The 13,686-nt window shown below is 41.2% G+C and overlaps 1 protein-coding gene across 1 annotated transcript; it reads left to right on the top strand.

Annotated features, from left to right (window-relative positions):
- The first annotated feature begins 5,999 nt into the window (after positions 1-5,999).
- On the top strand, positions 6,000-12,470 carry LOC110791226 (uncharacterized). The gene is made up of 5 exons (XM_056835754.1): positions 6,000-6,496; positions 7,824-10,424; positions 11,028-11,373; positions 11,470-11,660; positions 11,744-12,470. The coding sequence occupies exons 2-5, from the start codon at positions 9,342-9,344 to the stop codon at positions 12,236-12,238; spliced, it is 2,115 nt and encodes a 704-aa protein (XP_056691732.1). The 5' UTR covers positions 6,000-6,496; positions 7,824-9,341; the 3' UTR covers positions 12,239-12,470.
- The last annotated feature ends 1,216 nt before the right edge of the window (positions 12,471-13,686 follow it).

Here is a 13,686-nt window from a genome sequence, read left to right as displayed (position 1 = left end):
TCTATAGGCACTTTCCTGTATATGTAGAAACTTCTTAAGAGTCTCACTACACTCCTTCTCACTTTGTTGCACATTACTATCAGTAGGGCAAGAAGCTAATTGAGTTTGAATTTGACACAAATCAACCCTTAACCCCTCAATTCTCTCATCAAGCTTGGCAAAATCCTTGTGATGCAGCTCCTTCAAACCTTGCTTAACTGCTTTCAGCTTAGTCCACACCTTCAGCATGGATCCACCCCTTGGACGGGAAACATCCCATCCTTTCCTAACCACATCCAGAAATTGAGCATGATCTGCCATGTAGTTAAAGAATTTAAAAGGTCTACTACCTCCTCCCAATTGAATATTACATGACATAACTAGGGGGGAATGATCAGAAATCCCTGGGGGCAAATAATCCACCACAACATCAACAAACTTAGCATGCCAAAGAATTAGCAATAGCTCTATCTATTCTGGAACAAATTCTCAAACTACCTTGCCCCTTATTGCTCCAAGAATAGTAACTCCTACAACTTTTAAGTTCAGCCAAACCAGCAGAATCCATACAGCTATCAAAATCTTTAGTTTCTCCCTCAGTGACTGCATTGCCATTTACTCTATCAGCAGCTAATAACACTGAATTGAATTCACCCATGACTAGCCAAGGACAAACAAAAGTACTACTAAAATTGGAAATCTCTCTCCACATAGGCCTTCTAGTATCAACAGAGTGTAAACCATACACAGCTGTGAAGTTAGCACTAAAAAGGCCATTTTTTGTAGCAACAGTACAGTGAATACAGAATTCAGTTTTGTGAAGAAGCTGAACTGAAACCACAGCATGCTTCCAGCCAAGCCATACCCTTCCCCTAGAAGAACACTCATAGTTCATAATCCACTGCCACCCATTCCCTATTTTCTTCTGAATTTTACTACTATTCTTCTCCTGAACTTTAGTTTCTAACAAAGCTACAACACTAATGTTATTATTAGCCAAAAACTTCTTTATTTCAACTACTTTAATGGGATCATTCAATCCCCTAACATTCCAGGTGCTTATATTCATGTTGGATCAGTTGAAAAGTTCACTCCATCACCACCAGCAACCACATCCCCCCCACTCATGTGAACCTCAGCAAGCCCCACAGTCTGTACTGGAGTCCTTATATCTCTCCTTCTCCTTGAAACAACCCTCCACCCTTCATCATGAATTGGAGCAAATGGGGTAAAAGGTCTATCAGTAACAGACAACTCTCCATTCTCTCTATCATTCTCTTGTGCATCAGGTTTACTATTCAAATCAGCAGTTTATTTTGCTTCAGGAGCTGGTTGCACATCTTTACGTTTCAACACCCTCACAACCTTTTTTTTTTTCTGAACTGCACCTGGTCTAAACCTTGTAGTGTTCACCTTTGTATGAGCACAATCATGTCCCACAATCTTACAGTCCTGGCAGTATGGTGGTAGCCAGTCATACTCCTCCACCTGTTTAACAATGTTACCCAAAGGATCCTGAATCTGCACATATTTAGGCAAGTCACCAGTAACATCCACCTCAATGAGTATTCGCGCAAAGGATATTCTTTGCTGCTTAGAAGTACAATCATCAGCAAATAGTGGATCTCCAAGCAAGCTTCCTATTCTGCTCAATGAATCAGCCCCCCAACAGCTTAATGGTAAATTAGGCAATCTAACCCACACTGGTACTACCCTCAATATTTCCTCCTGGAAATTAAAACTTGCTGTCCAAGGTTTCACAATCATAGGTTTGCCAAAGAACATATGAGGACCAGCCACTAGTACTGATTCCTTGTCCTTCTTTGACTGAAATCTAATCACAAAATAGCCCTCATCATGGAGGAAAATCTGAGGTTTGCTAACTTGCTGCCATTCTTTTTCAATGAATCTCAAAACAGCACCAATCGAAGGTTTTTCCCCCACCACATACATGACAATTGCATTCCCCCACAGTTCATTCATTTTCTGAAGCTCATTCTTATCAAGTACAGCTATGGGTGTGCCTTCACAAACTGTGGGAGCAATAAAATTCAACGCAACACCTTTAGAAGGAAGAGTACTACCTTTAAACAGATTCACCCATGGTTTTGGATCCATATTCAGTCGCCTTTGAGGTGGCTGCACACCATTCCCTCCATGCTCTGTTTGTGTACGGACATCGCCTGTTTTCTGGGTTGGATCTACTCCTGGGTTCTCCTTCACAGCACCCCTATGTTGCATCTCCTTGAGAGCAGCATTGACACTTCTCACCAGCAAGTCCACCCTATCCTTTCCCACCACCATTCGATGGCTATCCGCATAGAAATCTTCCAAAGCTTCAACCAACGATGGCGGTCGATTTACATCAGTGTGAACTGACTGCGACCCACTAATCTAATCCTGATAAGCTTGAAAAGTGTCCATAAGTTCCGTCGACGGTGTTCCATAGCAAGGATGAGGTAGAGGCGCCGGTGTCACCAGACCTTCACTACCCCGAGGTTCATCAGAAATGGTTATTTGTTTTCTGAGTTGGTTCTGGTTCTTAGGCCTCGAAACTTCTTGATGATGAAGAGAAGACGCTTCCTCATTAACCTGAGCAATCTCAAGCTTTTGTGCTTCCTTCTTCCTCGCCATTAACAAGGGTGGCGTACGTTAGCAAAGAAACCTTAACGTGCACCACACCATGAGAGAGGCACTCTCTAGTTTACTTTGGTTTCTTGCATGTTTAATTTCATGAGGAGACCTTAGTTTTATTAGAGGTATATTTTAATCTTTTAAATACTAATGTGAATTATTTGTGCATTGTCATATTTTCCTTGGTGGAGGAATTTTGGGCTTGTGACTTTGTGTACTTTCTTTAAAAAGTGTATTTAGTACGTAGCTTTGTTAGCCTTGTAAGTTTTCATTTCAAGCATTAACTTGTCATGGTAATATTGGTGTATATTTATGATTCCAAGTTCTTGTGTTATTTCCCTGAATATTGGGTATGAAAAGTAATCGTTAATGGTTTCTTATGCATTGTTGGAAATGTGCATAATTAATTTCTTGGAGTTTTCTGTGTACCCATTGGAGCAAGTTGTCGTAAGCTTGTGATGACCCCCTTGAACATAAGTGTTTGAGTTTGTGGAAGCAAACTATGTTGAACCCTTTTCCTTAGAATATGTTGAGTGAATTCTTACGTGTATATTTTCCTTGGATGCATACCTAATTTTTCGAGTCACTACACTTTTTGGAATTGGACAATTACGTGTAATATGTTGAGTGAATTCTTACGTGCTCATGTTAGTTTTACATCACAGGTTGAATATTGAGTTTCAAACCATCATTGAATTCAATGTCTTCTCCCTTGAAAGTTGAAAGTGTTATTTAATTAAATGATTTTGAGTAATATATGAAAACAAATGTTTGGTTTACATAGTAAGCCATTTTCTTAATTTTTGAGAAGGTTTGTGTAAATATATAATCATATCATTTGTGGGTGTGTGGAATGTACTATTTTGGAATGTACTATTTAGCATCAACCTTTAAAAGAACCTAAAATATGATTTAGGTTGTGTACGCTAATATGTTTAGATATTGATATGTATTGTTGGTATTTTGACATAGCAATTATTTGTGAATATTTTGTGAAATATTTGAGTTATTGTAATTTCAAAAAATTTATAGTGAATGTGTGATAACTTCATTTTCAAAGTACCATGGATACGGTCAAATGGTATTTAGTTGCAATGTTTTCAAAGTATTACTTTGAAGTTTTTGATGCAAATTATAGAAGTTTGATATTGATGAAGTACTTCCACTAAAGTGGCTATGTTGATTTGAGGATCATACTTTATGAAGAATTTTTGTAAAATTGAGTTTTAATTACAATATTGTCCCATCTAATTTTATTGGTTTTGGTTGAAACAAGAACTAAGCATCTTATGATTTCTTAACCATGTGTGCGTTTGAGTGAGCATATACTATTTCAATGTCCTTGCTTGTGGTTATATTTTCTAACAGAAATTGTTAATGCAAGGTGCGTTATGCACTATGGTAAGAAGATTGAATTGGGACAATGTAATGATCCTTGATGATTGAAATATCGAGGGGGATAGGCTTCATGCCCATCTGAGTAGAGTAAAGCATTACTTGCTTATCCCTATGGCATGTGTTGTAATGCTTGAATGAGGTTGAGTCTTTTAAACTTTTAATGGTAAAGTGCTAGTTCAGATGCACTTTAAGAGAACTACCGATTGTATGAGGGTTGAGTTGTATAAACTCTTAATGAATCTAGCATATTGAAATGGACGCCTTTAACTTGTGGATTCACCAACTAAATTTTTTGAGAGATTGAACATTATATTATGTTCTTAATGAATCTATGGTATTGCGGGGGTTAATATAGCTACGAGGTAGCTTTTGATAGTACACTAAAAGTGAACATATTTAACCATATTGACTAAGTGCTATCTTGAGAAGCACTTGAGGATTCACCTACGTGGCCGGTTATGAAGACTCGCCATCTTCTATAGAAACTTGGGTGGTTTCCTAGAGCTTCCATGAGAACTAACGTAAACGTATGGCTTAAAACGCGTACACTTTGCAGAGTCGGCATAATCTTTGGAGTAAGGTATGTGTTGTTGGGGGCGTGAATTAAATCTTAGAGTTTCAAGGTTATTCCACTCTTTGATCAAGAACTTGAGGGTTTCAAGGTTAGTCCACCCTTGGGTTTGTAAGTAATATAGTTTCACTTCACTAAGCATTTGGTTTCAATTTACTTTATGTAACACCAAATATTATATATTAAGCTCCTCTTATGCCCAAAATTTCTTTCTTTCATTTGATATGCTTTCTCATATTTAGTGGGGGATTGTTGGAACTTAAAGATGGAAAACTGCGCCAAAAACCTTCTGGGTTTTCAAAAACCGGTCGGTTTCTAGAGCAAGTGGAAAATAAGAGTTAAAAAAGCTTTTTCTTGAATTGCACCGAAAACCGGCCGATTTTGAAAACGGAGTAGAGTATTAAGGATTTTTGTTTGAACTCGCGCCCGAACGGTTTTGAGAAGCCGGTTTGACCGGTTTTGAGAACGCTTTTTCGATTTTGTCCGGTTTTATATTATCTCTTGGGATTCCTCTTTTATAACAACATTTTAATTATGGTTTATGGACAATTATCATTTTGATTATGGTGATTAAGTTGGTCCATTATTTCTCTTGATTATGGGGGTTATCAACCCTTCATTATCATGGGCTTAATTGGTTGATTAATATCATTGGATTCCTTTAAGTCCTTTGATTTCTTTGAGTTGTTTTGTCTCCTCCACTAATCCTATATATACTCTTCATTTTCTGAGTTGGTGAGATACAACATATTATTGTAATTAGTTTAATTATTGCAAATCCTATTTGAAGAAAATGGAGCCTCCCATGGTGAAATTCAAGAACGAAGTTCCAATCCATTTTCAAGACGGAGTTTGAAGCATTAAGATGAAGTCGGGCCATACCATACCACAATTAATCTTATGCATGTTTTAAGAAATTTATTTGTTTAAATATGTCTTGATATTACGCATGAGATTGTGGATTGATTATGTTGGTTGCATGATTAAGGATTTTAGTTCACTTAAAATCTAACAAACATAGTAAGAGCCTTAAATTCTAAACTGCAAAATTGAGTTAAAATGTGTCATTCCAAAATAACACTTACTTCTCACCGTTACATCAATCTACACTACTACAAAAGTTGGATTAAGAAACGCAAGATACAAAACAGTTAAGTTACAAAAGCGTTTTCCTCAAGTATATATTACGCTTTTCTTAGTTCACTGTTTTATGAGAAAAGGAATACAAAGCGCCTATCTTGTTACCTGTTTTTTGTGATGTTCTCACAATAAAAAATTATTTCCACAAATATAATTTCTACAATACGAAGCGGTTTTCTAATACAACTGCTTTATATCTTTTACTAAAATAAATAAATAAATAAAAAATAAACCAGAGTTATTAATGATTTAATATTTTAATGGCAACGTGTTTCTTTCCATTTCCCTCAAATGAAAACCTAACCCGAAAGTCCAAATCCTCACACTATACTACTCCCGCAGCCACACTACTAAACCGCCTCCAAATATGATATTTTCTCTAATATCTCATTCTTCTATGGCTCTCTAATCGATCTATACACTGTTATTTCTACACCCAAATATGGAGTATTTAACTAAAAGATCCCGTAAATTAAAAATGGAGGAAACAAGGCCAGGTAACACTAGGAAGAGGAATACAGCGTGGGTAGAAATCGAAAGGTCAATGCAATTGCAATTTCAATTGAAGAAGAAGATGATGACGCAGAAGAAGAATCTAGAAAAAAGAATATTTGTACGAGTAGTAGAATTATAGAATTAGGAAATGGAAGCCAGGTGGTATATTATCCAAGCATCTTAGATTATAATGAAGCTTGGTAATTATTTGATTACCTCAACAATCAAATTACATGTACTCGCCCAACAATCCGAGTTTTTGGTCACTCGTGCGTCCAGGTAATACATCTTTTACGGATATTTTCATAGTTATTACTTATATCAAGTTATAAATTGATAATGAATTCATGATTGTTTATTTTGATATGAAATCTTAAATATTTCTCTTGGTTTGTGTTTGATTTGTCTTTAATTTGTATAGACTATTACACACTTTTCAAATTCCTTAGTTTATTTTGTTGCGGATCAATGCATTTTTTTTCCTTTTTGGAGGTGAAGAATTGCAGTTGTAGGCTTGTAAACGGTGAACTATCGAGAAGATTTGGTCTTTTCCGACTTTTTTTTGTTTTATGTAATTTATTTACAATGTTATGTGACTATGTGTATTCCATATATTCTAATTTTAGTAATGGAAAGATCTTGTTATTCGTGTTTTGTAAAGTTAAAGTTACAATTACTTGGAAAGTAATGAAGTTGATTTGTGTTAATATATGGATCTTGTTTATGGTGTGATTGTTACGGCTACGAAGAAACAACAAATCCCATAATTGAATAATTCTCATAGCGTTCCAATAAACAAATTGCCAAAATGAGGCTGAAATAGTAATGTTACGTAATTTAAAAAAAAGGGGTATAGAGAACGGTTGTCTATGGCAATTGTTATGTATCTGAATGTAGACGAGGAAGTATATAGGACAGTTGTCTATGAAAACTGTTATATATTGTTAGGTGTATGTAACAGTTAAATATGATAACTGCTCTATATTCTTTCACCATTTATTGATTTTAGGGAGGGTATATAGAGCGCATTTCTCAAACCAACGTAATGTATGATCACGCATATAAAGCACCTGTTCCGACCGCTTTAAAAACTTTATAAAGCGTTGAGCAGAAGAGCGCCTCTAAGGCGCTTTATAAAGTCTATTTTAACAGCTCTATATTCCCATAATTGTAGCAGTGCTAGTAACAATTTTCCGCCATAGCGAGGTGTTACTTATTGATTTAAAGGGGTAAGGTACACATTAGTTGTGAGTACATGTTGATTTTGGTTGAACTCAACGATATAAGTAAGGAGTCCTTTTATGTCGTGGCAAATGGGATATGTTTTCCTAATAAGTTCTTAGACGTACCTATCAACCAATAATAGTTTCTAGACTATTAGCAACGAATTTGCTTACCTAAAATATTTTAGAATTAAGTCAAATCATAACGTGCTTAATTCTTTAATGATTTTAAGGATCTTGGATTCATTTTATTCACACTTGATGGAATACATAAACTTGAATTAATTGCTTGATAAATTTTGAATTATGCATGTTTTCTTGAATTTAAGTTTATCAAGAGCATGTATGAATGGTTATTTATTTTTATTCTTTTTCAATTGTAGTTTTTATTGTGGAAAACAACAATTCATTCAACATTTGGTCAATTCTCGAGAAAGAGAAGTTGAACGGGAAAAACTTCCTTGACTGGCAAAGGAACTTGCAAATAACTCAAATGCAGGAAGGAAAGGAGTATGTCCTGGAAGAGTTGATGCCCGATGCCATTGATGGGGTCACTCAGGTTGCCCTAAATCGTTGGGTTGAAGCCAACAAGGATGTCTAATGCTTGCTACCATGAGTGGAGATATACAGAAAACGTTCATCAAATCAGATGCTTTCACAATCATCAGTGAGTTGAAGAACATGTTCCAAGATTTGGCTCAAATCTAAAGCTACGAGACTCATAGGAAAATTCTTGACACCAAACTCAAGAAGGGTGAGCCCGTAAGTCCACATGTTCTCAAGATGATTGGATTAATTGAGAATATGAGTAGTGTTCTGGGGTTTTTCCGGTGAGATAACCTGGAGGTTTTCCGGTAACTGAGAACTTAACAAGAATGTATTTTTATAGAGAGAGAAAGTAGAGAGAAGGCAGAGCAGCAATTGCCCTTGATTATATTGATTGTGACCCCTTTTTCTAGGGAAGTGGGACTATTTATAGTACTAGGTTTTTGTGGGAATAACCTAATATTCCCCTTACATGATTGGCTAAGGTATGGGAGGAGGACACGTGTCCTTCATTCTTACAGTTTACTGGCCCCTTTTGGCAATAGTGGGCTATTTGGGCCTATTGTGCTTTTTTATACTCCTTAGGATACTTACTACTTAAGCCCCTTTTCAGGTATAGGTACATTACATACATTCATACACACTTAAATACAAATACATATACATTGTAGATACGTAGATTGATACCCATGCTCCGGAGTAGACTTCGTACGGTTTTTTCTTACGGGGCGTAATACGTGCCATGTGTCACATCCTCATTGGTACACGAAGGCACGGTAATTTTGCCCACAACATTTGCCCCTCGAGAAGGGCATTTCTGGAAGCAACTTTCCGGATATCGCTTCTTGACCTTTGATTTGCAGCTTCGCCTTTGGGACAAGTGTTGAGATGGTGACACGTGTCACTTTTCTCCTTTTTGCCCTTCCCTATATATAGGGGGAGGGGTAAATTTTATTTATTACATTTCATTTTCACAGAGCTGTCTCACAGGCGATTTCCGGCGAATTTCCACCACCAGCAGGCGATTTCCGGCCACCGCGAGACTCAGCTTGTTCTTCATCAAACTCAACCTGTTCTTCGCGAAACTCATCCGGTTTTTCACGAAACTCATCCTGTTCTTTACCGAGTACTTCGTAGATCTTTCAAGGTTAGTTTTCGCCTTTCTTTCTTGTTTTTGTTATCCTCTTGTCATTTTTCTCCTTGTTAGCGGCCGGCACCCTAGTACTAGGTAAGGGTTTGATGGTTTTAATTGAGATTTTTCCGCCGCTCGTCTTTTGTCGGGACGGACGTCCAATCGCGTCTTTTTCTTCATTGTTGGTCACCCCTAAGCGTGCTTCGTTCACTATGCAGAAGGCATGGCTAGAACCAAGCAAAAGGCAGATCCTACTCGCCTGCGCTTGCGGGAGGAAGCATCCACACCCCCTAGGGAGAGATATTCTTCCACCGCCCCGGCAGCTGACGCAGAATATGCCGATCTCTTTCAAGAGATCGATGAGTATGTCGAGGCGGAGGAGGAACAAACGGCAAGCTCGTCAGGGGGTACAGCGAGCCAGGTAGTGGGGGAGTCGAGCGTCGCTCCATTGCCATCGGCCGCCGAGGAGCAAGAGGTTGCTCCCCAGCCCATTAGGCCCATAGGACGGGAAGAAGCCCAGCTGCTTCCGTCGGAGATCCACCCAGACATTGGCTGGATGAGGTGGCTAGATAGGCATGGGGCCAAGATGAGGGACGACCTCTGTGTGGGGGAAGGGTACCAGATGCGCGTGCCGGCCGGTCTGGACTCAACCGTTAGCCTGCTTGCTGAGGGAGAATTCCCAGTGTATGCCGCGGCCATTAAGCTTGGCATGAGATTCCCTCCACACCCCTTCGTCGTGGAGGTTCTGGATGGTTTTAACATTGGGGTGGCTCAGCTGACCCCCAACTCCTGGGCTGATATTTTTGGCTATATCGCCAAATGTGCGCTGAACAACGTGGAGCCGTCGTTCAACGCCTTCCTGCATCTGGTGTCTCTCTCCCGTTCCCCCAGTGCCGCCAAAGGGTGGTTTAATCTGAGCAGCCGTGGTACATACCAGATAGTGGTCGGCAAGCTCAGCAAATGGCACATGTGGAGGAAGAGGTGGGTCGTGTTTTATACGGACGACCAGGAAATGTATGATAGGATGAGCCGCTGGAATCGCAAGGCCAATTATATGGATCGCGACGAGCCTCTTCCACCCCTTACTGCTGAGGAGTGGGATCAAATAATGGTCCTGTTCAAGGCTAACACTCACCACCTAACCGTCGACAAGACCTTCCATGTGCCGGCCGAGTGGTTGCCGCACATTAGCCAGTTTCGGAATGAGGCTTTTCTAGCGGCCGTAGGCCTAGGATATTCTATGACCCGAGGTTGTATGCCAAATTGTGTGCCGTTCCGTGTTGGTCTATTCTTATTTTTAACTATGGTTCCTTTTTGTTCACAGAGGAAGGGATGAGCAAACTGTCCGCAACGGATATTGGGAAGGGCGACATGACCGACTGGATGGCCGACATCTATGAGGCCAAGATGCAGAAAGCCAAGGCCGATTTGGAGGAGAAGGTGAGTATCCTTTTAGTTCGTTATTTTTTGTAAGTTAAGCTTTTACCCGTCCAGAGTTGGCAGCGAACGTCCCTTTTAGTGACGAGCCGTTATCTTTGCATGTGACTCGTGTTTGCTAAGGTGCGCCTCGTCACTTTAGACGGGCGTCCTTTTTAGTAACGAGCCATTTTTTAGTGAGACACTCGTGATTACTAAGGTACGCCTCATCATTTCTTGACGGGCGTCCTTTTTAATGACGAGCCCCTACTTTAGTGGGTCACTTGTGACTGCTAAGGTATGCCTCGTTACTTTTTGGACGGGCGTCCTTTTTAATGACGAGCCACTATTCTGTGAGTGACTTGTGATTGTTAAGGTACGCCTCGTCACTTTTTGGACGGGCGTCCTTTTTAATGACGAGCCACTATTCTGTGAGTGACTTGTGACTTGCCACGAGGCCAAGTATCTGACTTTCCTTTGCGTTCTTGTTTAGCAAGCGAAGGACGCGGCTAAGGCGTCTGGGAAGAAAAAGGGGACGACTCTGTCCCAACTGAAAAAGAGAGCTGCGCCAGCTGACTCGAAGACTCCGAGTACCTTCAAGAAGCCCAGGCCCAAGCCCCGGCGTCTTGTGAAGAAGGACGAGTCACTGGCCGCCGAGGGGGGTCACCCTAATGACGACGAGCTTGGCGTGGAAAAGCCGTCTTCGGTTGTGGACTTGGTGTCCAGATCAAAGTCTGGTGGACACCCTGACGAGCCGGAGGATCCTTTCTCCGGAATTCCAGCCAATGTTCGGTCTCAAATCCCTGCGGAGGTGGCCCGCCGAGCTAGGTCATCAGGGGGTAAGTTTTATTCGAACGTCGTACAGACGTGCCGAGTCTCATCTGGCAGTTCTTCTTACTCTCCGCGCCATCCTAAGGCCATTGTTTTTCCTATAGCTAAGGACAAGGGAAAGGAAGCAGCTGTGGCAGTGGACGAGGATATTCCCGCTACTTCTCAATATTCGGCAAGAGATAGGGCGACGATATATCGCAAGGTTTTTAAGGCCGTCCCTGCGGAGTACGTTGCTTCTCTTCCTGGCCGTAAGACCGACACCCAGTTTGGTGCAATCCAGGCCACTCTACTCGACGTGAGTCTGTTTCCAATTTGTGTATGTGTTTGTTTTTTGCTTTTCTTTTTAGATCATTTACTAACACGTAGCCCCTTCTGCAGTTGTTCTGCCGCATGGAATTCTGCAAGAGTTGGAAGACCCGCACTGCTAAGGAGCTCAAAGCTCAAGTGGCCGAGTCCACCCATCATTGCGATTATGCTTTCAAATCAATTGAAGAGGTCCGCTTGCAGATGCAGACGACCATAGACCTTCGGGCGAAGGAGGTGGCTTCGTTACGGTCTGATAAGGCCGAGCTGCTAAAGAAGGTCTTGGCGCAGGACAAGGATATGGTGGCGATGGTCGAGGAGGCCAAGGCGGCAGTGGCAGAAATACGGACGCTTCAGGACCAGCTGCGGGAGTACCCCCAAGTCAAAGAGGCGGCTGAGGAAGCCGAGCAACTTCGGGGGGAACTGGAGACTGCCAGGTCGCAGGTTCGCACCTTGCGCGAGCGTCTTCTCGAGTCCTACGATCAGGGGGAGCAGGCGGCGAAGGACGCTGTTAAGCATGCCTGGGAGAGCCACATGCTGGAGTATGACCTCGCGTGGTTCCAGCGGTGATTAGAACACAGTGCTGTTGTGTTGGCTGCTGAGCATCTCGGCCAGCCGCCCCCTGAGTTTGTACCCTCCGATGATGAGGACGATGCGGCTGCTCCCTGATTTGCTTCCTTCTGCATTATAAAATTTTTATTTAAGTGTTCTCATGCCTAAGGGAAAAAACAATTATTTTGTTATGTTTTGGCGCCGCTGACGTCTGTACTATTGTGCCTGCTGAGCACTCAACAATTTGTTTTTGAATATTTGGCCACTTTTGCACGCCTCTTGCGGGCGTTGTTCTATAAATAGGCTATTTCTGTTCTTTTATCTCGTGTTTATTTGTTTTTCGTACTTTGGTTTTTTCTTATCAGTGGTGCTTCCAATCAATAGGTATGATCGTCACTTCTTCTAACGATCATGTTTTGGAGTGGGGTTGCGTGTCACACGCCAATCAACAGGTGTAACCTGCTCGTCAGATGAAGTTGCCGAGTAAGGATTGAAATGGAATGAAGTGCTGCCGCAAGGCAATGTTGTGGTCGTCACTTTCTTTGGCGAGCGTGTCTACAACGATGTTGACTGACGCAAGTCAATCAATAGGTATGATTGCCGCTAGACACACTCGTTCATGGGTGGACGACCAAGGATTTTTGTACAAACATTGTATTTTGTTTCCAAGGTGTTTGTGTCGCGGAGCTTTGTGGCAAACAACCTTTGCTCCAAGGTTACTCTTGCCGCGGGAAAATAAGTTTGCGCTTGGCACTTTTATGGTCGTCACTTTCTTTGGCGAGCGTGTCTACAACGGTATTGATTGACGCAAGTCAATCAATAGGTATGATTGCCGCTAGACACGCTCGTCAATGGGGTGACGACCAAGGAATTGCACAAACATTGCCTTTTGCTACCAAGGTTTTTGTGCCGCGGATCTTTGTGGCAAACAACCTTTGCTCCAAGGTTATTCTTGCCGCGGGGCTTTTGGATATGTGATCAGCTTAAAGTGGTCGTTGGTCCAATAGAGGGTACATAACACCCTCTTCGAAGAAAATTTTTGCCGCATGGCTTTTGAGCAAACCACCTTTGTTACAAGGTTAATTTTTCCGCAGGGCTGTTTAGGAAACCGTCCTTGTTACAAGGTTAATTTTGCCGCAGGTCTGTTTAGCAAACCGTCCTTGTTACAAGGTTAATTTTGCCGCAGGGCTGTTTAGCAAATCGTCCTTGTTACAAGGTTAATTTTGCCGTAGGGCTGTTTAGCAAACCGTCCTTGTTACAAGATTAATTTTGCCGTTTTTTATTGGCCATTCGTAGGTTAACGTGCCCCTAGGTGGTTTTATTACGGCATGTTTTGCCGCAGGAGTGAGAGTTGAATAGGTGATCAGCCTGTAACTCAGTGCTAATCTAGGCCACTTCTTAGGCCTCAAACAATTAGGCTTGTTGTGCATAGGTGCTAATCTAGGCCACTTCTCAGGCCGTCATTC

The sequence above is a fragment of the Spinacia oleracea genome, chromosome 2, assembly GCF_020520425.1.
Source record: "Spinacia oleracea cultivar Varoflay chromosome 2, BTI_SOV_V1, whole genome shotgun sequence".
NCBI classification, from domain to species: Eukaryota; Viridiplantae; Streptophyta; class Magnoliopsida; order Caryophyllales; family Amaranthaceae; genus Spinacia; species Spinacia oleracea.
The sequence above is the reverse complement of the archived record's forward strand: the minus strand, read 5'-3'. Positions and strand labels throughout refer to the sequence as shown.

Coding starts and splice junctions, on each gene's coding strand:
- LOC110791226 (XM_056835754.1), top strand. CDS start 9,342: ATGGCTAGAACCAAGCAAAAGGCAGATCCTACTCGCCTGCGCTTGCGG. Junction 11,374..11,469: donor CCGAGCTAGGTCATCAGGGG/GTAAGTTTTATT, acceptor TTTTTCCTATAG/CTAAGGACAAGGGAAAGGAA. Junction 11,661..11,743: donor TCCAGGCCACTCTACTCGAC/GTGAGTCTGTTT, acceptor CCCCTTCTGCAG/TTGTTCTGCCGCATGGAATT.